General features: G+C 43.2%; 2 protein-coding genes across 3 annotated transcripts in view; one reads left to right on the top strand and one right to left on the bottom strand.

Annotated features, from left to right (window-relative positions):
- LOC115173517 (cell division control protein 42 homolog) lies at positions 1-15618 on the bottom strand. Of its 2 annotated transcripts, none has more exons than XM_029731686.1 (6): positions 15504-15618; positions 13661-13765; positions 2677-2749; positions 2155-2264; positions 1399-1596; positions 1-1067 (listed from the first exon to the last, which is right to left on the bottom strand). In XM_029731686.1, the coding sequence occupies exons 2-6, from the start codon at positions 13763-13765 to the stop codon at positions 978-980; spliced, it is 576 nt and encodes a 191-aa protein (XP_029587546.1). In that variant the 5' UTR covers positions 15504-15618; the 3' UTR covers positions 1-977. The 2 variants fall into 2 exon arrangements, with proteins under 2 accessions (XP_029587546.1, XP_029587545.1); XM_029731685.1 differs by having other exon boundaries at positions 15408-15517.
- The window catches only part of LOC115173516 (gamma-enolase), a 22637-nt gene continuing 17614 nt past the window's right edge, over positions 15552-20574 (top strand). Inside the window, exons 1-2 of the mRNA XM_029731683.1 lie at positions 15552-15631; positions 19397-19586. Coding sequence (XP_029587543.1) covers positions 15622-15631; positions 19397-19586 — 200 coding nt within the window. The 5' untranslated portion in view covers positions 15552-15621. The remainder of the gene's footprint in view (positions 15632-19396; positions 19587-20574) is intronic.

Raw genomic sequence — 20574 nt, forward strand, 5'->3', positions numbered from 1 at the left:
ACCATTTTCAAGTTATTTTTTATTTATTTCAAACAACTGGATGAGGATGCTTCAATACAGCTATTATTGTTACTCATAACCATTATTGCTATTTGCTGTTATTACTACTGACATCACAACCAGCTACGTTGTCATTAGAGGCATATTATGATTGTTATGTCAAATGAAACCAGTAACACTCAACACATTGGCACACAACCATAAAAAAAAATAAGAAAAATATATTTTTTTAAAACAATTCAAGTGTCCAAACCGCTAACCACTAGGGGTATCCCCAGAAATAAAGAGGCAAAAAAATAATACTCTTATTATCGTCATTAATATACCATCATCTCCAAAACAGTAAATGTCAAAAAAGGAAGTAAGTGGAAATTCAGTTCATGTTAGGGGGCAGTGAAAACCAAGAGGAATAAGAAGCGCTTGTAGTTTCCATGGGAGCAGTGATGGCAGATAGCGGGTGAAGAAGAAGAGTTCAGTTGTGGGTTGAAGGGAGTAAAGCACTGGCGTGTGTGTGCATCTAGATTGCACAGATTAAGCACATTTTTCCAGTCAGTTTTTAAGTATCATCAAACACAAAATAAAACTCCACACTGTCTCTTCCTCCTTTTGTCTAACTTATTTTGTTTGTACTGTAACTTTAAGGCAATAGAGGTTTCAAAACCTTGTCTCTTCCCTATATTGCTCTGTCGGTCTCCTTTTAAGAAGGACTATACTGGTCTGGAAGAGAATTGATCAGCTTGTTACAAGAAACATAGATATACATTCTATTACATATTAGGATGTATTTCTAGGTCTCTGTTTGTTACCTATCCATGCAACGTCACCCCTCCCCACCTGTATCGCTGAAGGCACTATTAAACAAATGTCTCACTCGTCCTCTTTCTCCCTCCCTGTACACCCCTCCCAGCTTTGTCTGTCTGTTCTCCGTGTCCGCCTGTCTCTTTTTCCCCTGGCTCTTTGGCCCAATTTAAAATATTTTATAAGAGTGCGCAGCGTTTCTTGGGCTTGGTCTCTGGCGGCTCCAGCGCGGCCAAGATGGCCTCGTCAAACACGTTCTTCAGACCTCGCTGAGAGAGAGAAAGAGAGAGAAAGAGAGAGAAGTCAATTTACTAATTTATTGATCCACAATGTCCACAGTTGCACTATTAAAGGCTGTCAACAGTAGCCATCATCCGCTAGTAGTTCCTAGTGAGAAAGTATGACATCAAGACAACGAAGGACAGAGGTCGACAGAGTGAGAGGAAGTTACTTTTCAGAAACCATTCAAGTCACTTACACCCACCATTTCCTGTTTACCTGAATGAGGGCCAGAGACTTAGTAGATAGAGATTGTGTCTCTTGCCCACATGTGTACACACACACACACACACACACACACACACACACACACACACACACCTGGGTGAGGGCGGAGCACTCGACGTATTTGACGGCCCGGAGGTCCCGGCACAGCTTGTCTCCGCTCTCAGGGGCCAGGGGCCGCTGCTTGTTCTTTGCCAGCTTCTCCACTGTGTTGCTGTCGTCCCTCAGGTCCATCTGGGTGCCCACCAGCAGGAAGGGTGTACGCGGACAGTGGTGGGAGATCTCTGGGACCCACTGTGGAAGAGGAGGGGGGCATATTAGGATCACACCCAGGTTTTGATCCTGGGATATATTATGTCCATTGAGTATGGGAGGGTTTCACGTTATATACAGTACCAGTCAAAAGTTTGAACACCTACTCATTTAGGGGTTTTTCTTTATTTGTACTATTTTCTACATTGGAGAATAATAGTGAAGACATCAAAACTATGAAAGAACACATGGAATCATATAGTAACCAAAAAACCAAAAGTGTTGAACAAATCAAAATATATTTTATATTTGAGATTCTTCAAAGTAGCCCCCCTTTGTCTTGACAGCTTTGCACACTGAGAGAGAATGCCAAGAGTGCACAAAGCTGTCATCAAGGCAAAGGGGAGAGAAAGAACATTAACCCCAACTAACAAAACACACATAATGCTATGTTTACAGAGAAACACAGGTGTAAAGACATGGTCTTGAAAACACAAGTCACACGTGTGTGTGTGTGTGTTGTGCTTTGGGGGTGCTGGGAAAGGCAGAAAACTAATTTATGTTGTAGCAAATGGACAATAAAGTTGTATCCACACACACCTTCTCACGGACGTTCTCAAAAGAGGAAGGTGATACGACAGAGAAGCACACCAGGAAGACATCTGTCTGAGGGTAGCTGAGTGGTCGCAGTCTGTCATAGTCCTCCTGACCTGGGGAGGGCGACAGAGAGAGACGGCAACATTGTTTAGGATTTTACGTCAAGGATACCTTTCATATGCAAGAAAAAGTCTAAGTAAGACAACTACACAATGGACTCCACATGATCTAGTTTATATTTGAGCTTGGTGGACTAACACAAGCAGACTAACCCACAAACACAAAAACTTGTTTAGACACGATGGTAAATGCTATAACTACATAGGCTAGTTACCCATTCAATGTTAAATGCTTAGATGCCTGGAGAGAAACACGATCCGTAAGCACCATGTGAAAGTAAAACAGGCAGACCATGGTGAGTGAGAAGAAGGTATTACAAGTCGAGGCTTAAGACACAGTAGTTAGGAAGTACACACACACACACAGACGGAGACACAGACAGAGAGAGAGACCATTTTGTTTTACCTGCTGTATCGAACAGCCCCAGAGTGTAGGGCTCCCCTCCGATCATCACCGTCACTGCATAGTTATCAAACACCTGAGGAAGAGACCGATAGATGAGGATATATCATTAGGGATTTCACAACATGTTGAGTTTTGATAGATTTATTTTATTTTCCAGTAAACAAATAAAAATCATACACAGCATATATTTAAAAAACGTGACAGGGATATCACAAAAAAATTCTGAGACTTATTTCCATTGATGTTCCTAAAAATATATATATATATATATATATTTTTAAAAGGCGATTGAAAAGTCTCTCTAGTAGTCGGTTCCGGATAACGGTAAGGGAGTTGAGGCAGTGGGCTGGAAAGGCAGTATAGTGGAGGGCATTGTCGGTACATCCAGGGAGAAACAAATACAGGCCCGGAGCGTTTCGTCAGGGCACCAACACCGGTTTCTCTGACCTTCAGTCCATCCGCAGGAGCCGCTACTCTGCAGGTACTGGTCCTCCATTGCCAAAAATGTGGCACCTGGGTAATGCCACGGCTGCTGAAAAAGAGCTCGAAGAAGACTCCACACAGATAGTAGTTAGGAACCAGTCCTTTAGCCTTCTCTGCCATTCCTGGACATTGCATGCAATTGTTGTTGTCATTCCAAGCAGATAATTGTTTTTATTTCAATCCAAATAGCCAGCTACATACAGTGCATTCGGAAAGTATTCAGACCCCTTTACTTTTCCACATTTGTTACGTTACAGCCTTATTAAAAAAATGCATTGGACATGATTTGGAAAGGTGCACACTTGTCTATATAAGATCTCAGAGTTGACAGTGCATGTCAGAGCAAAAACCAAGCCACGAGGTCAAAGGAATTGTGCTTAGAGCTCCGAGACAGGATTGTGTCGAGGCACAGATCTGGGGAAGGGTACCAAAACATTTCTGCAGCATTGAAGGTCCCAAAGAACACAGTGGCCTCCATCATTCTTAAATGGAAGAAGTTTGGAACCACCAAGACTCTTCCTAGAGCTGACTGCCAGGCCAAACTGAGCAATGGGGGAGAAGGGCCTTGGTCAGGGAGGTGACCAAGAACCCGATGGTCACTCTGACAGAGCTCCAGAGGTCCTCTGTGGAGATGGAAGAACCTTCCAGAAGGACAACCATCTCTGCAGCACTCCACCAATCAGGCCTTTATGGTAGTGGCCAGACGGAAGCCTCTCCTCAGTAAAAGGTACAACAGCCCGCTTGGAGTTTGCCAAAAGGCATCCAAAGACGCTCAGACCATGAGAAACAAGATTCTCTGGTCTGATGAAACCAAGATTGAACTCTTTGGCCTGAATATCAAGCGTCATGTCTGGAGGAAACATGGCACCATCCCTACGGTGAAGCATGGTGGTGGCAGGATCATGCTGTGGGGATGTTTTTCAGCAGCAGTGACTGGGACACTAGTCAGGGTTGAGCAAAATAATCCCATCGAACATCTCTGGAGACACCTGAACAAAACAAAGGCCTTCGGCTTTTAAGCACTGTCTCCAAGTTAATCAGACAGTTCTTTGGTTGCCATGACAAACACGAGGTAGCCTAGGCAGAGAGCTCTGAGGGAAATAAGTATTTGACCCCTCTGCAAAACATGGCTTAGTACTTGGTGGCAAAACCCTTGTTGGCAATCACAGAGGTCAGACGTTTCTTGTAGTTGGCCACCAGGTTTGCACACATCTCAGGAGGGATTTTGTCCCACTCCTTTTTGCAGATCTTCTCCGGGTCATTAAGGTTTCGAGGCTGACATTTGGCAACTCGAACCTTCAGCTCCCTTCACAGATTTTCTATGGGATTAAGGTCTGGAGACTGGCTAGGCCACTCCAGGACCTTAATGTGCTTCTTCTTGAGCCACTCCTTTGTTGCCTTGGCCGTGTGTTTTGGGTCATTGTCATGCTGGAATACACATCCACGACCCATTTTCAATGCCCTGGCTGAGGGAAGGAGGTTCTCACCCAAGATTTGACGGTACATGGCCCCGTCCATCGTCCCTTTGATGCGGTGAAGTTGTCCTGTCCCCTTAGCAGAAAAACACCCCCAAAGCATAATGTTTCCACCTCCATGTTTGACGGTGGAGATGGTGTTCTTGGGGTCATAGGCAGAATTCCTCCTGCTCCAAACACGGCGAGTTGAGTTGATGTCAAAGAGCTCCATTTTGGTCTCATCTGACCACAACACTTTCACCAGTTGTCCTGTGAGTCATTCAGATGTTCATTGGCAAATTTCAGACGGGCATGTATATGTATTCTTGAGCAGGGGGACCTTGCGGGCGCTGCAGGATTTCAGTCCTTCACGGCTTAGTGTGTTACCAATTGTTTTCTTGGTGATTATGGTCCCAGCTGCCTTGAGATCATTGACAAGATCCTCCCGTGTAGTTCTGGGCTGATTCCTCACCGTTCTCATGATCATTGCAACTCCACGAGGTGAGATCTTGCATGGAGCCCCAGGCCGAGGGAGATTGACAGTTCTTTTGTGTTTCTTCCATTTGCGAATAATCGCACCAAATGTTGTCACCTTCTCCCCAAGCTGCTTGGCGATGGTCTTGTAGCCCATTCCAGCCTTGTGTAGGTCTACAATCTTGTCCTTGACATCCTTGGAGAGCTCTTTGGTCTTGGCCATGGTGGAGAGTTTGGAATCTGATTGATTGCTTGCTTCTGTGGACAGGTGTCTTTTTTTACAGGTAACAAACTGCGGTTAGGAGCACTCCCTTTAAGAGTGTGCTCCTAATCTCAGCTCGTTACCTGTATAAAAGACACCTGGGAGCCAGAAATCTTTCTGATTGAGAGGGGGTCAAATACTTATTTCCCTAATTAAAATGCAAATCAATTTATAACATTTCTGTATGTGTGTGTGTGTGTGTGTGTGTGTGTTGGTTTGGTTTACATCAAATCAAATGTTATTGGTCACATACACATGATTAGCAGATGTTAATGCGAGTGTAGCGAAATGCTTGTGCTTCTAGTTCTGACCGAGCAGTAATATCTAACAAGTACTCTAACAATTTCACAACAACTACCTTATATACACACACACACACACACACACACACACACACACACACACAAGTGTAAAAGAATGAATAAGAATATGTACATATAAATATATGGATGAGCGATGTGTGTGTGTGTGTGTGCGTGCATCCATCAGTTACAAATACATACACACAAGTAGGTCACGTGGGGGAGAGGCGTTGTGCCGTGAGGTGTTACTTTGTTTTTTTAAAAACCAGGTTTGCTGTTCACTTACAATACGTTTCCTTGAATTTGTTCTGGGCCTGGGGACTTTGAAAAGACCCCTTGTGGCATGTCTGGTGGGGTAAGTGTGTGTGTCAGCGCTGTGTGTAAGTTGACTATACAACCAATACGAATTTCCAACACATTAATGTTTCTTATAAAAACAGGAAGTCACGCAGTCAGTCTTTCCTCAACTCTCAGCCAAGAGAAACTGGCATGCGTAGTATTTATATTAACCCTCTGATTACAATGAAGAGCAAGACGTTCTGGGCCAGCTGCAGCTTAACTAGGTCTTTCTTTGCAGCACTTGACCATATGACTGGACAATAATCACGTTAAGACAAAACTAGAGCCTGCAGGACTTGCTTTTGGAGTGTGGTGTCAAAAAAGCAGAGCACCTCTTGATTACGGACAGACCTCTCCCCATCTTTACAACCACTGAATCTATATGGTACAGTTATGGATACAGGAATAGGTTCAGTTTCATAGCCTATGCCTATATCCCATCCCATATACACACACACAGTTGAAGTCGGAAGTTTACATACACTTAGGTTGGAGTCATTAAAACTCCTTTTTCAACCACTCCACAAATTTCTTGTTAACAAACTATAGTTTTGGCAAGTCGTTTAGGACATCTACTTTGTGCATGACACATGTCATTTTTCTAACAATTGTTTACAGGTAGATTATTTCACTTATAATTCACTGTATCACAATTCCAGTGGGTCAGAAGTTCACATACACTAAGTTGACTGTGCCTTTAAACCTGCTTGGAAAATTCCAGAAAATGATGTCATGGCTTTAGAAGCTTCTGATAGGCTAATTGACATAATTTGAGTCAATTGGAGGTGTACCTGTGGATGTATTTCAAGGCCTACCTTCAAACTCAGTGCCTCTTTGCTTGACATCATGGGAAAATCAAAAGAAATCAGCCAAGACCTCAGAAAAAAAATGTAGACCTCCACAAGTCTGGTTCATCCTTGGGAGAAATTTCCAAACGCCTGAAGGTACCACGTTCAACTGTACAAACAATAGTACACAAGTATAAACACCATGGGACCACGCAGCCGTCATACCGCTCAGGAAGGAGACGCGTTCTGTCTCCTAGAGATGAACGTACTTTGGTGCGAAAAGTGCCAATCAATCTCAGAACAGCAGCAAAGGACCTTGTGAAAATGCTGGAGGAAACCGGTACAAAAGTATCTATATCCACAGTAAAACGAGTCCTATATCGACATAACCTGAAAAACCGCTCAGCAAGGAAGAAGCCACTGCTCCAAAACCACCATAAAAAAAACTGACTACGGTTTGCAACTGCACATGGGGACAAAGATCATACTTTTTGGAGAAATGTCCTCTGGTCTGATAAAGCAAAAATAGAACTGTTTGGCCATAATGACCATTGTTATGTTTGGAGGAAAAAGGGGGAGGCTTCCAAGCCGAAGAACACCATCCCAACCGTGAAGCGCAGTGGTGGCAGCATCATGTTGTGTGGGTGCTTTGCTGCAGGAGGGACTGGTGCACTTCACTAAAGAGATGGCATCATGAGGAAGAACAATTATGTGGATATATTGAAGCAACATCTCAAGACATCAGTCAGCTTGGACGCAAATGGGTCTTCCAAATGGACAATGACCCCAATCATACTTCCAAAGTTGTGGCAAAATGGCTTAAGGACAACAAAGTCAAGGTATTGGGGTGGCCATCACAAAGCCCTGACCTCAATCCCATAGAAGATTTGTGGGCAGAACTGAAAAAGTGTGTGCATTCAAGGAGGCCTACAAACCTGACTCAGTAACACCAGCTCTGTCATGAGGAATGGGCCAAAATTCACCCAACTTATTGTGGGAAGCTTGTGGAAGGCTACCTGAAACGTTTGACCCAAGTTAAACAATTTAAAGGCAATGCTACAAAATACTAATTGAGTGTATGTAAACTTCTGAATGGGAATGTGATGAAAGAAATAAAAGCTGAAATAAATCACTTTACTATTATTCTGACATTTCACATTCTTAAAATAAAGTGGTGATCCTAACTGACCTGACAAGGAATTTTTACTAGGATTAAATGTTAGGAATTGTGAAAAACTGAGTTTAAATGTATTTGGCTAAGGTGTGTGTAAATTTCCGACTTCAACTGTATGTACACACACACACACACACACACACACACACACACGAAAAACCCTCACTTTGGTTCCCTTGACAGAACAGTGTATGGTACTTAGAGTGATAGGTGGTCAAAGGGAACCATGTCAACTAAGCAAGCCCTGATTTATACCATATGTACGCATGGAAGAACTACAAGTAGCTACACAAAATGGTATTGCGTAGAGAAACTACGTAGACTCGTGCAGCCCAGTCATTCATAACTTGACGCAATAATGCCATTTTGCGTAGCGTGCTTGTGTTGCGTACGTAGGGTATCAGAATGTTTCACAGCGTTCTTGTTCCTCTTAAGGTGCCTCCCCGTAAAGACAAAGAAGCCACATACTGTTCAGTAAGAATGAGGAACTGTCAGACTCAGCTCATCTATAATGTGCAGATGAAACCACCACGCTTCGTGCTGAATTGGATTGCCATTTCTCGTTTTTTTGTCTCCGTCGCACAATACTGCGTAGACAGTGACTACCGTAGGGCAGGTTCACGGGTGGTATCATTTTCAAGCTTATTTGTAGGTCAGAAAATTTTGAAGGAAAATTGTAACCCTGTGCTCAAAACACATTGTCTCTTTAACCCAACCGTTGTTTCTCCCACCATTACATTGGTGGGTTCCAGAAAGTGACAAATTGGTGTAGGGAGTTCTTGACGTTGCTTTGGAAAATGTAGACTAGCGTGAAACACTAAATCACTGCTGCCATTTTTAGGTGTTCTATTTAAAAAGGAGTCTTACGGCTGTCACCTGGGAATTAATAACAGTGTTAACTACTATTACTTTAGTGTACATGTTTGTCATTGTAGTGTGGGGCTTGAGGGACATTCCCTTAATTTGGGTGGGAGATTCCTGACATTCCCGCCTTGTGTGTAGTCAATAAACCACCAATTTACCTTCTTCCCTGGCTGTCCACTCCCTGTTTCATCTCAGGCCTCATCCTAGTCCATTCTTACACTTGAGTTTGAGCCTCACCGGGCGACAAGGAGAGGAAGCTATTTCAGACCATTGAGATGCAGCCACAAGTAGGGGTGTAATGGTTCACCAAACCCACGGTTCCGTACGTGTTGCTGTTTTGGGGTCACGGTTCCGTACGTGTTGCTGTTTTGGGGTCACGGTTCCGTACGTGTTGCTGTTTTGGGGTCACGGTTCGGTAAAGTGGAAAAATGAAATTCCAACAATTACTTTAGTTAACAAAATACGCAAAATTCAAAAGTACCCTATTTGTGGCACAGTTTCTGTGACATCATTCACAATGTTCCTGGCATTGTCTTTTGGCCTTCAAGTAGAGGTCTAAAAAGTTGGACACGATCCGAAATGGACCTGGGGCTTTCCCACCAAGACAAATACATTTTTCAATACAGAGACCTTTTCCGAACAAACCCGAGGATGACCAGTTCTGTATAGACGTGGTCGGATCAGAGTGAGGGAAGCAGCAGAAAAGTCCACTTGTAAGCTATTTTATTAACCAGAGCTGATACAGCGTGAAGGAGAGTAGGCGGAGGACAGGCCTTGCGGTGTGTGTCTTGTGATCAAGTGAAACGGAAGCAAGGAAGGAGGGAGAGGCAGCAACCAACTGAGCCGACTTGCACTAGTAGACCAACTTCTAGCTTGTCATAGCTAGGTTATTTATCATCCAATATAATTACGTAGTACCTCTCGACTGCATCAAACCGAGAGAAGCTGGTTGGCTAAAAAAGCTAGCTAAGAGCTAGCTAGGCTAATTGAGTCTGCATGCGCTTTCTTCCTGTCCTACAGTTAGTTACAAATAACACATTATAGTATATAACTTCTCATTTAAACTAATTCCATCTTGCATTGATTAGATCATCTCCTAACTTGCTTTGCCACACGTGGAGGCTCTATGACTTGGCGCTTTGATGACTTGTGATTGGCCGACAAAAGCAAGCTACACGCGCCACTCTGCATAGGCTATTCTCGTTGAGCAGCGGAGAACATAATATTAACTTTTTATCCACAACTCTCTGTCCATCGCCGTTGTAGTCGACTGTGAAGCCAAAATGTTCCTAAACTGGAAATGTAAATTCTGGTTAATTGTTCACCACCAGGATAGTTTGAAATGAAGATTCAAATTTTAATTACAACGTGTACATAGGCTGTAGTTGTTTTTAAATGGAATTCCATACATTTTTCCCGCTCAGATTTACTCACAAGGCAATGGCATACAACGCAGCATAGGCATAACCTAGAGTTAAAAAAAATATATTTTCATTTGGAATGCATTCCTTCGGGTTCACAGTGCGTACCGAACAGAGGTCCTGGTACCTAACGGTTCGGTAGGAATATGTGTACATTTACAGCCCTACCCACAAGTCATGCTTGCTAGAGTTGGGATGCATCTCAATGGTCTAATATGTCTTCCTCTCCTCATCACCTTTCCTTTAACTGCACTGAATATGATTGAACACTAGTGCTGCACTGTATACCGAATCTTTTGTACTTTTTCGATACTAGAACATAAAAAGCGGTTCGGTACTTCTATCAAATGTGTCACAAGTCGTCTATTGATTGAGAGAGGATCAGGTCTGTCTATCAGCAAAGCTGATGTCACCTTCTAGCGTGAGCGCACCGTGTCTGCTCCACTTAGTCATTGCTAGCTCTAGCCTGTCCTGAGGAATCCCTGCACTCACTGGGAGTCTGGGCTGCATCATGTTAGCTCCACACTCTTGCTGCACAGAAGTTAACACACTTCAATAATGCAACACAGCATGTAGAAATGTTGCAACTGTTAATTACTGTTCGCAAAACAAAGTTCATTCCAGGCTAGAACACTTCACAATGCAAGATGATACCGGTAGCTTCCAGCTACGTAGGGCAACTTTTCTTGCTAGCTTACAGCTGAAGCTCACATCAATTCACTACCCTAGAACTTTGTTTGTGATAATACGCAAACCGTAACACACAATATGCTTATTTCCAAGCTGATTGGCACCAAAAACCATACAGTCATATCCAAAAATCGTTATTCCTTGGGCAAGTTTGTTTTGCATGGCCCCGGTGCCCCGGGTTTGTGGAGATTTCTCCTTAGGGTCAATAGAATGGTCGAAATGAGCAAACCTTGCCGATCCAGGACGCCGAACGATGTAAAAAAATAAATAATTGTATATTATATATAAAAAAAAATATATATATATATATATATATCCATTCACTTCATCTTCCTCGCCTCAGTCACGTCTCTCTCACTGTGTGTGTGAATGATGTCATTAGGTCTTAAAGAGCACACTTTGATAAAATAAGAGATTGCTTCTTTTATGCCAATGTTGTTGATCAGTACAATAAAATAAGTCCCAAATGTAAAGAAAACAGATTGTTTTTCCATCTGTGCACTTCAGCTAATATGCCGTCTCTTTTTGCTGTGGTATCTTTTTGGTATCGAGTAGCGTGATGGTATCGATAATCGTGATACTGAGCCTGGAATCGAAGTCAGATTTCTGGTATCGTGACAACACTATTGAATACTGTCGGAATATGAAAGAATTGGAGAGGTGAAAGCAATCTATCATAGGCTTATTTCTTTCACCTCTCATGTGTGTTTATACACCAGTGCTGAAAGATGAAAGCGAGGAGGACCCTTTCGACTATTAAGACGCAACCATGGACTTCAGTCTGCTTATCCGTTATTTGGTTGAGAAACCATAGGGCAGTTCAACTTTAGACATAAAAACAGTGAGGCGTTGGGGCATGCAGTGGAAAGGCGCGGCAGGCAGCACACACTGAAGAGCAACCAAGCAAAGTCAGAAACACATCTCTGATCACCATGACGATAATGTGTTTGGACAGAGCCTGGCCTAACACCATAGAGAATGGTGGGTAAAGAAAAAAAAAAGGAACTGCCTCTACAAGGGTGACTGTCCACACTACACACATATTCAGATGTTTCAACTCCCCAAATGCAGTAGTACAAGGATTGTATTCACCAATAAATTAAAGGTTCTAAGAATGCACTACATGCATCTAATATAAGAATACACTAGGCCATTGTAGGTCATCTCAGCCTATTTCTGTACATGTAAGATGTGTAGGAATATTTCAATACCTACCAAATCAACCAGTAGCATTGAGTATTTTGAGTCATCTGCTTATAATTTAAAAAAAAAACGTAAATTGCCACGTGATTCTTATGAGAAGAGTGCACTGTAGTGAGTACAGAAGGACGGAGAAACGTCACGGAGACAATTGGGTCTGTTTTACAGGCCAACATGAACACACCCAGTTGGACCTGACTGGACATAAAGGACTGAGTCGACAGACTCTCTCTGCCAGGTTCTGGTACAGCACTGTGCTGATTACTGCCAGAGAGAGAGAGAGAGAGAGAGAGAGATGAGTAGCTATTTCTACCAAGCCCATCACACACTGTCTGCAGCACCCCAGTACAGTGCTGAGTCCGTGAGCTATAGGATAAGGCTACCTAAGGGATGGACAACTGGCGGCCCCCTTTTTGAAGGCCCTCGGATAAATCCCACCACAAACATTTTTTTGGAGGGGGGGGGACTTAGTTGAAGTCTCAACTTAATGTTGAGAGTTACAATAGTAGAATACACAAGGTGCAATTTCTAAATTTGTTTGTGCATCAGCAGTTTCTCTTGTTATGTCAGTCACTGATAGCTGATATGTGCTAATTGACTGATATTTTTATTTTGATTAGTAAGTTAGTTTAGTGGCCAGCTATCTAAACTTGTTACCATGGTCGAATTACCAGCCGGGGGCCTCCATAAATGTTGTTAGTCTCACTCATATTAAAAACAGCTAACATCTCTCCACCCTACGGCAAAATGTGTAGAATTGCATGAAATTAGTTATAAAATTGCTAAATATTCTCTCTGCTCCATGGCATAATGTGTAGAATTGCAACAAACTTGCTTTAAATAGCAACATTTTTTCTACACCCCATGGTTAAATGTGTAGAATTGCACAAAATTAACTTTAAAACGTAAAAAAACTGCCTCTCCGCTGTCAAGAGGGGCACTAAAATGTTTTGCTCGCCGTGTGTGTGTGTGTGTGGGGGGGGGGGTTATGATGTGGGTACGTAGACCCGCAAGCAACTGTAGCCCCTCATGATGAGTTCAGAGTTTTGTGGCCCCCACCCCCATCAAAGTTGCCCATCAGTTGGACTGAGTTGTCTGTTTTCATCCCTATTTGGCAAATAGTAGAAAAAGGTGAAAAGGCTTGAAGCCCAACTGCTTCCATAACCACTTCCATAAGAGTCTGGCTCTTCATCCAAGGGTTCCTCTTTTCAGCTAGAAAAAAAATACCTTCTCTTATCAAAACCCATTCTATATGCGATTCTATATGTGAGATTCTGCACAGATCAAGAATTACAGACAGTGTGTGGAGGCTTTTGTTCCTGCCCAGCACTAAACACACCGGATTCATTCAATAGCGGTTTAAAATTGATTAGTTGAAACAGAAATGTGTTACAAATGGTTTGGAACAAACGGCACAAACTGCAGTGGCTCCATTCTGCATACCCCCTAGCCTAGACACTTGACAAACCCTGACACTTGGCCATGCCCCGCTCAAAGACCTTTCTTGACAACACTTCAATCAGTGCCACTCACCGTGGGGACGTATTCAGAGGGGAACTTGTTGGTGGTGTAGGAGATCAACAGGCAGGTCTTTCCCACTGCACCGTCACCCACTACCACACACTTTATGGTCTGCATCTGGATGGATGGAGGGAGACAGACAGACAGAAACAGGGTTGAATGTACTGATGCTGGTGAAACTTCAGACCAATCGGGGAAGACAAAAAAAATCTGCAAATTAACTGTCTTTTTGGTAGCTGTAGTCATAATTTAGAGAAGAGGTGCGAGTCATTGGTTTATCTCACTAAGTATAAAATATATTGAGAGAGAGAGAGAGGCAAGATAATACACATCATGAGAGGGTGGGCACAAGAGTGAGAGCAGACACCACCATTGTATGACTCATTGGCCACAGACCCAACAGTGTGTTTGTGAATAACAAGTGGTAAGAATTCCAACCATCTAGACCGCTCAAGTGCACACAATAGGCTGTCAGACAGTAATACACCGTTTACAGCACAAAACCCTGTGACCAGTATGTTGCTGAGCAACGACTCACATTGTTAAATGCGCTACATGGTCAATACGCTTTCTGCAGTGGCCGTATGGCGTTTACTTTAATGCGGCCTCCGCAGAAGTCAGAGCAAACATATTTTTTTGCGAGTCATGGAGCAGCGCGGAGCTGTTGTCAAGGATGTGACTATGTATTGATACATGACCTCCCGCCATCACCTAATCATGTCAATGCGGAGCAATACCGAGCCCTCCGCATTGTTACACAATTTGAGAGGCCAAGGCGATGCGGAACAGGATGCCTCCAGAGGCCCAGGAATTGCGCCACACCACCCATACGGCTCCGCCGACCACACTTTTGGATCAAGCATAAGTTGGCTCTTAGAGCAGAGACAAGACCATCTCGTCATTATATAGAGTATCTCTTGTTTACATCACCATTTCATCAATCTTATGATTTTTGACGGTTGTGGGCTGGGAGTATGACATAAGTAATTAACAACAATGCTAGTTCTAAATGCTGTCCAACAAAAACAGACGAAACAAAAAAATGTGACAATGTATCAGACTTAACGTTAACTATCACACGAGGATTGCAGGCTAGCCAACCTCTAACGTTAAGGAAGCAAGTTAATTCCCCCCAAAATGTTATTTACTATACCATAACATGCATGGATAATATGGGCACAATTATAGCTAGCTTACTAACCAACTTTTTTGTAGCACTTTCAAACCTTGCTTATTGCTACATTGTTGCTTACTAGCTACAGTTAGCTAGCTAACGTTAAGGTTACAGGCTGTCACTTCCGCATACAACGTTCGAGGTAATGTTAAGGTAGGAAGCGAACTAGCAAATAAAAAAAGGGAGAGAAAAAAAAAACACGTAAAGTTTTTAATCATACTAAATCTCAACTAGAGCCTGCCAAACGGACTAAACAGAGCGTTTTATATCTGAGCGTTACCTATCATAGGTCGCTAGGCTAACGTTTGCTTGCTAGTTAGCTAGCTAAATCCCAGACGAGGCCTGTAAAACCGTTTTGCCTCAATCATTTTCAGTGCCATGTCATTTAAAAAAAACAAAAAACAACAAGTAAAGTAAACAAAAACGAATGCTATTTTCCCAAGCTGCCATGTAGACACTTAGTACGTAGCGTTAACTAGTAAAAACAACAAACAAAAGCCAGCTGACGTCCTTAGCAGCTAACTTTAGCAAGCTGGTTAGCTAGGTGTCAACTGCTAATGCGGTTGTTTAAGAATAAATACATACACTAAGTTGTTCCAGATGTAAATATGTACTCTTTCTACATAACATACATTTCACGATTTATCTCAAATCAGACTTAGATTGCAAAAGTTTCGCTACCGTATCAATCCAACACAGGCGTTGTCACATCCGGGGTTCATACACATGATCACTGTAAAGGAGGCGTTTCATACAACACAGCCTCCAATATTCTTGAGGTTCATCTGTGGCTCATCGTATGGCATTAAGTGAGTATACATTCTACCTTTTTATCTACCCTCCCGCTTAGTTATATAAGAACATCTAGAGAGACATCCTCCAAAGAGACTACATACATTGTCCTTGGCAAGTGGTGAGACAACCTTGAATAGCTTTTATTAGGGCAGGTAGGTGATCTTCAATGGAGGGGTTGACATTGGCAAAACGTTTTTCACTAAACATAATTAATCAATCTGCGGTATTGATTTACTGATCAGTGCACATTGAGAGTCTGTAAACGTTGAGGTTCAGAGCAAGCCCGGAACTGAGTCATGCCACAGGAGATTTGAGTTAGGTGAGACGAGTAAGCACTACTGAATGCTATTCTAGCAGGAGTGAATAACGCATTTTTTTTTAAAGTGGGCTACTTGTGAGCATAGTGAATTATGGGGAGGATCGCTTGCCTGGCAATCCAGATTTCTTGTTCCGGCCAAACGCGAGGCCACGCCCACGCAAGTAGTTTGGATCTCCCATAGAGATAGATCATAGAGATAGATAGAGGACACATTATAGCATCTGTGACAAAATAGCATCTGTGACAGCATGGGCAGTGGCCGTTGAGGCTATCTCCATTTTAAAGTAGTAATTTTTCTTCTTAACGATTGGACCGTCAAATCAAATTTTATTGGTCACTTACACATGATTAGCAGATGTTATTGCGAGTGTAGCAAAATGCTTCTGCTTCTAGTTCCGACAGTGCAGTAACATCTAACAAGTAATATCTAACAATTCCACAACAAATCTAAGTAAAGGAATGGAATAAGAATATATAAATATATGGATGAGCAATGACAGAGCGGCATAGGCTAAGATGGAATAGAATACAGTATATACATATGAGATGAATAATGCAAGATAAGTAAACATAATTAAAGTGCCATTATTAAAGTGACTAGTGTTCCATTTATTAAAGTGGCCAATGATTTCAAGTCTGTATGTAGGCAGCAGCATCTCTGTGTTTAGTGATGACTGTTTATCAGTCTGATGGCCTTGAGATAGCTGTTTTTTAGTCTCTCGGTCCCAGCTGTGATGCACCTGTATTGACCTTGCCTTCTGGATGGTAGCGGGGTGAACAGGCAGTGGCTCAGGTGGTTGTTGTCCTTGATGATCTTTTTGGCCTCCCTTTGACATCGGGTGAAGTAGGTGTCCTGGAGGGCAGGTAGTTTGCCCCTGGTGATGCGTTGTGCAGACCGCACCACCCTCTGGAGTGCCCTGTGGTTGTGGGTGGTGCAGTTGACGTACCAAGCGTCGATACAGCCCGACAGGATGCTCTCAATTGTGCATCTGTAAAAGTTTGTGAGGGTTTTAGGTGACAAGCCAAATTTTTTCAGCCTCCTGAGGTTGAAGACGCGCTGTTGCGCCTTCTTCACCACACTGTCTGTGTGGGTGGACCATTTCAGTTTGTCCGTGATGTGTCCGCAGAGGAACTTAACTTTCCACCTTATCCACTGCTGTCCCGTCGGTGTGGATAGGGGGGTGCTTCCTCTGCTGTTTCTTGAAGTCCATGATCATCTCCTTTGTTTTGTTGACATTGAGTGAGAGGTTATTTTCCTGACACCATACTCTGAGAGCCTTCACCTCCTCCCTGTAGGCTGACTCGTTGTTGTTGGTAATCAAGCCTACTACTGTTGTGTCGTCTGCAAACTTGATGATTGAGTTGGAGGCGTGCATGGCCACGCAGTCATGGGTGAAGAGGGAGTACAGGAGGGGGCTGAGCACGCACCCTTGTGGGGCCCCAGTGTTGAGGATCAGCGAAGTGGGGATGTTGTTTCTTACCTTCACCACCTGGGGGCGACCCGTCAGAAAGTCCAGGACCCAATTGCACAGGGTGGGGTTGAGACCCAGGGCCTCAAGCTTAATGATGAGCTTGGAGGTTACTATGGTGTTGAATGCTGAGCTATGCAATGAACAGCATTCTTACATAGGTATTCCTCTTGTCCAGATGGGATAGGGCAGTGTGTATTGTGATGGTGATTGCAAAGTCTGTGGACCTATTGGGGTGGTAAGCAAATTAAAGTGGGTCTAGGGTTACAGGTAAGGTGGAGGTGATATGATCCTTGACTAGTCTCTAAAAGCACTAAATGATGACAGAAGTGCATCTACAGGGCGATAGTCATTTAGTTCAGTTAGCTTTGCCTTCTTGGGTACAGGAACAATGGTGGCCATCTTGAAACATGTGGGGACAACAGACTGGGATAGGGAGAGATTGAATATGTCTGTAAACATACCAGCCAGCTGGTCTGCGCATGCTCTGAAGACACGGCTAGGGATGCCATCTGGGCCGGTAGCCTTGCGAGGGTTAACACGTTTAAATGTCTTACTCATGTTGGCCACGGAGAATGAGAGCCCACAGTCCTTGGTAGCGGGCCGCGTCAGTGGCACTGTATTATCCTCAAAGCGGGCAAAGAAGGTGTTTAGTTTGTCTGGAAGCAAGGCGTTGTAGACCCTGCCACATATGTAAATAATACATAAAAAAGCTAAATACTGCAAAGTACTAGAAGGACTAGAAGCAAGGCAGCCCTCTGTCAGCGCCATCTTGAGCATGATGACCTGATTGGACATGATTCCAACTGGGTCATCCGGAGGGATCAGCCAATGAAGCTGGAAGTCCCACTCAGTTGACTACATTAAAATGGTGGAAGCCCTCAATGGCGCTGCTCTTGCTAAAATAGCTTTTTGGCTACTAGAGGCCTCTATCATTCTCTATGGTACCCCCCTACACTTCATCAGAGAGGAAGAGGTGAAGTGAGAGGGATAAATGGACCTAAAATCTGTCTTCTGTTGGTCTTCTCCAGCAGGTGGGTATTTTTTTTTTTCGCTCACCATGCAAGGAGTTTTTGTATTGCAGTTAATGAGAGTGTCGAATTTGATCAACAACATGTTTTATTTCATAAACCCCGCCTATTTCTACAATTTATCTTAAAGGTGCATTCGCCATTTCCTGGTTGCTAAAATTCTAAGTTTGTCTAATTTCAGTTTGTGACAAAACAAGCAATGTGTAGACAGTCTTTGTATCATCTAAATCGCTCTAAAATATATTTTCAGTAACCAAAAATATTGTATTTTCAGCTGTTTGAAGATGGCAAAATTGAATGTCAAGCACATGAAGCATAGAAATAGGGCACATAGAACAGCTCTACCGCGTCTTAGACTTGCTTTCAATGAGAATAACAGATCTATAACTCACATATCTGTGGATTTGGTTGGTCGCCCAAAAAGTTACATATTGCAGCTTTAGAATGTGATTTTAAACCTTACCCTAAACTTAACCACACTGCTAACCTTTTGCCTAACCCCAACCTTAAATTAAGACCATAAGCACATTTTTGTTTTCATGAATTTCTTAGATATAGCCCATTTTGGGACTTTGTGGCTGTGCTATCTAGAGGAAACTGGGTGACGCGGCAGTATGAAAATTTGTCATTGGCTTTGATACTCTGATTGGTTAGAGACAATCCAATCTCTGGTGACTTTGTTTTCTTACAACACCCTTCGTTCCCTTTCTCACCACCAACAACAAGTATGTAGCGAATTAATTTAGTGTGAGTCGTCAGGAGAATAGCAGGGATGGGGCATGAACTTGCAGCTACAAGACAAGCTTGATACCTGTCCTGAAAGTACCATAACATTCAGACCTCTTGATGCATTATAGAATAGATCTTTATTGTGCATTTTCTCAAGGGCACAATGGCAGTAGGTGGTACCTGAGGTCTAAATGCCATCTCTTTCTCTCTCTCCACCTTTTTTCTTGTCAGCCCTAGGATTCAAACCGGCAAGCCTTCGGCTACTGGCCCGACTTTCTAACCTTGAGGCTACCCACGCCAACCCATACAGGATTGCTGACATACAGGGACGCTACATTAGGTTGGACTCTCTCAGGCAGCAATGGGAAGATGACCACAAGAGGGCACTGAAGTATGGGAAGCTGTGTGGTAGCAGCAAAGGGTGGGTACAACGGTCTCCAGACTACACACTCCGTCCAATAGTCAATAGTCTCTAAAGTGGTGTCCTAAGCTCTCCTTGTCACCTTTCCTACAGTGCCTTCGGAAAGTATTCAGACCCCTTGACCCTTTCCACACTTTGTTACGTTACAGCCTTATTCTAAAATTGATGAAATAAAAAAATCCTTAGCAATCTACACACAATACCCCATTATGACAAAGTGAAAACAAGTTTTGAATTTTTTTGCAAATGTATTACAAATAAAAAATATAAATACATTATTTACAAAAGTATTAGGACCATTTGCTATGAGACTTGAAATTGAGTTCAGTTGCATCCTGTTTCCATTGATCATCCTTGAGATGTTTCTACAACTTGATTAGAGTCTACCTGTGATAAATTCAATTGATTGGACATTATTTGGAAAGGCACACACCTGTCTAGAAGATCCCACCATTGACAGTGCATGTCAGAGCAAAAACCAAGCCATTATGCTAAAGGAAATGTCCGTAGTGCTCCGAGACAGGATTGTGTCGAGGCACAGATCTGGGGAAGGGTACCAAAACATTTCTGCAGCATTGAAGTTCCCAAAGAACAGTGGCCTCCATCATTCTTAAATGGAAGAAGTTTGAAACCACCAAGACTCTTCCTAGAGCTGTCCGCCCGGCCAAACTGAACAATCAGGGGAGAAGGGTCTTGGCCAGGGAGGTGATCAAGATCCCAATGGTCACTCTGACAGAGCTCCAGACTTCCTCTGTGGAGATGGGAGAACCTTCCAGAAGGACAACCATCTCTACAGCACTCCACCAATCAGGCCTTTATGGTAGAGTGGCCAGACGGAAGCCACTCTTCAGATAAAGGCACATGACAGCCCGCTTGGAGATTGCCAAAAGGCACCTAAAGGACTCTCAGACCATGAGAAACAAGATTCTCTGGTCTGATGAAACCAAGATTGAACTCTTTGGCCTGAATGCCAAGTGTCACGTCTGGA

Source organism: Salmo trutta, chromosome 34 (assembly GCF_901001165.1).
Source record: "Salmo trutta chromosome 34, fSalTru1.1, whole genome shotgun sequence".
NCBI classification, from domain to species: domain Eukaryota; kingdom Metazoa; phylum Chordata; class Actinopteri; order Salmoniformes; family Salmonidae; genus Salmo; species Salmo trutta.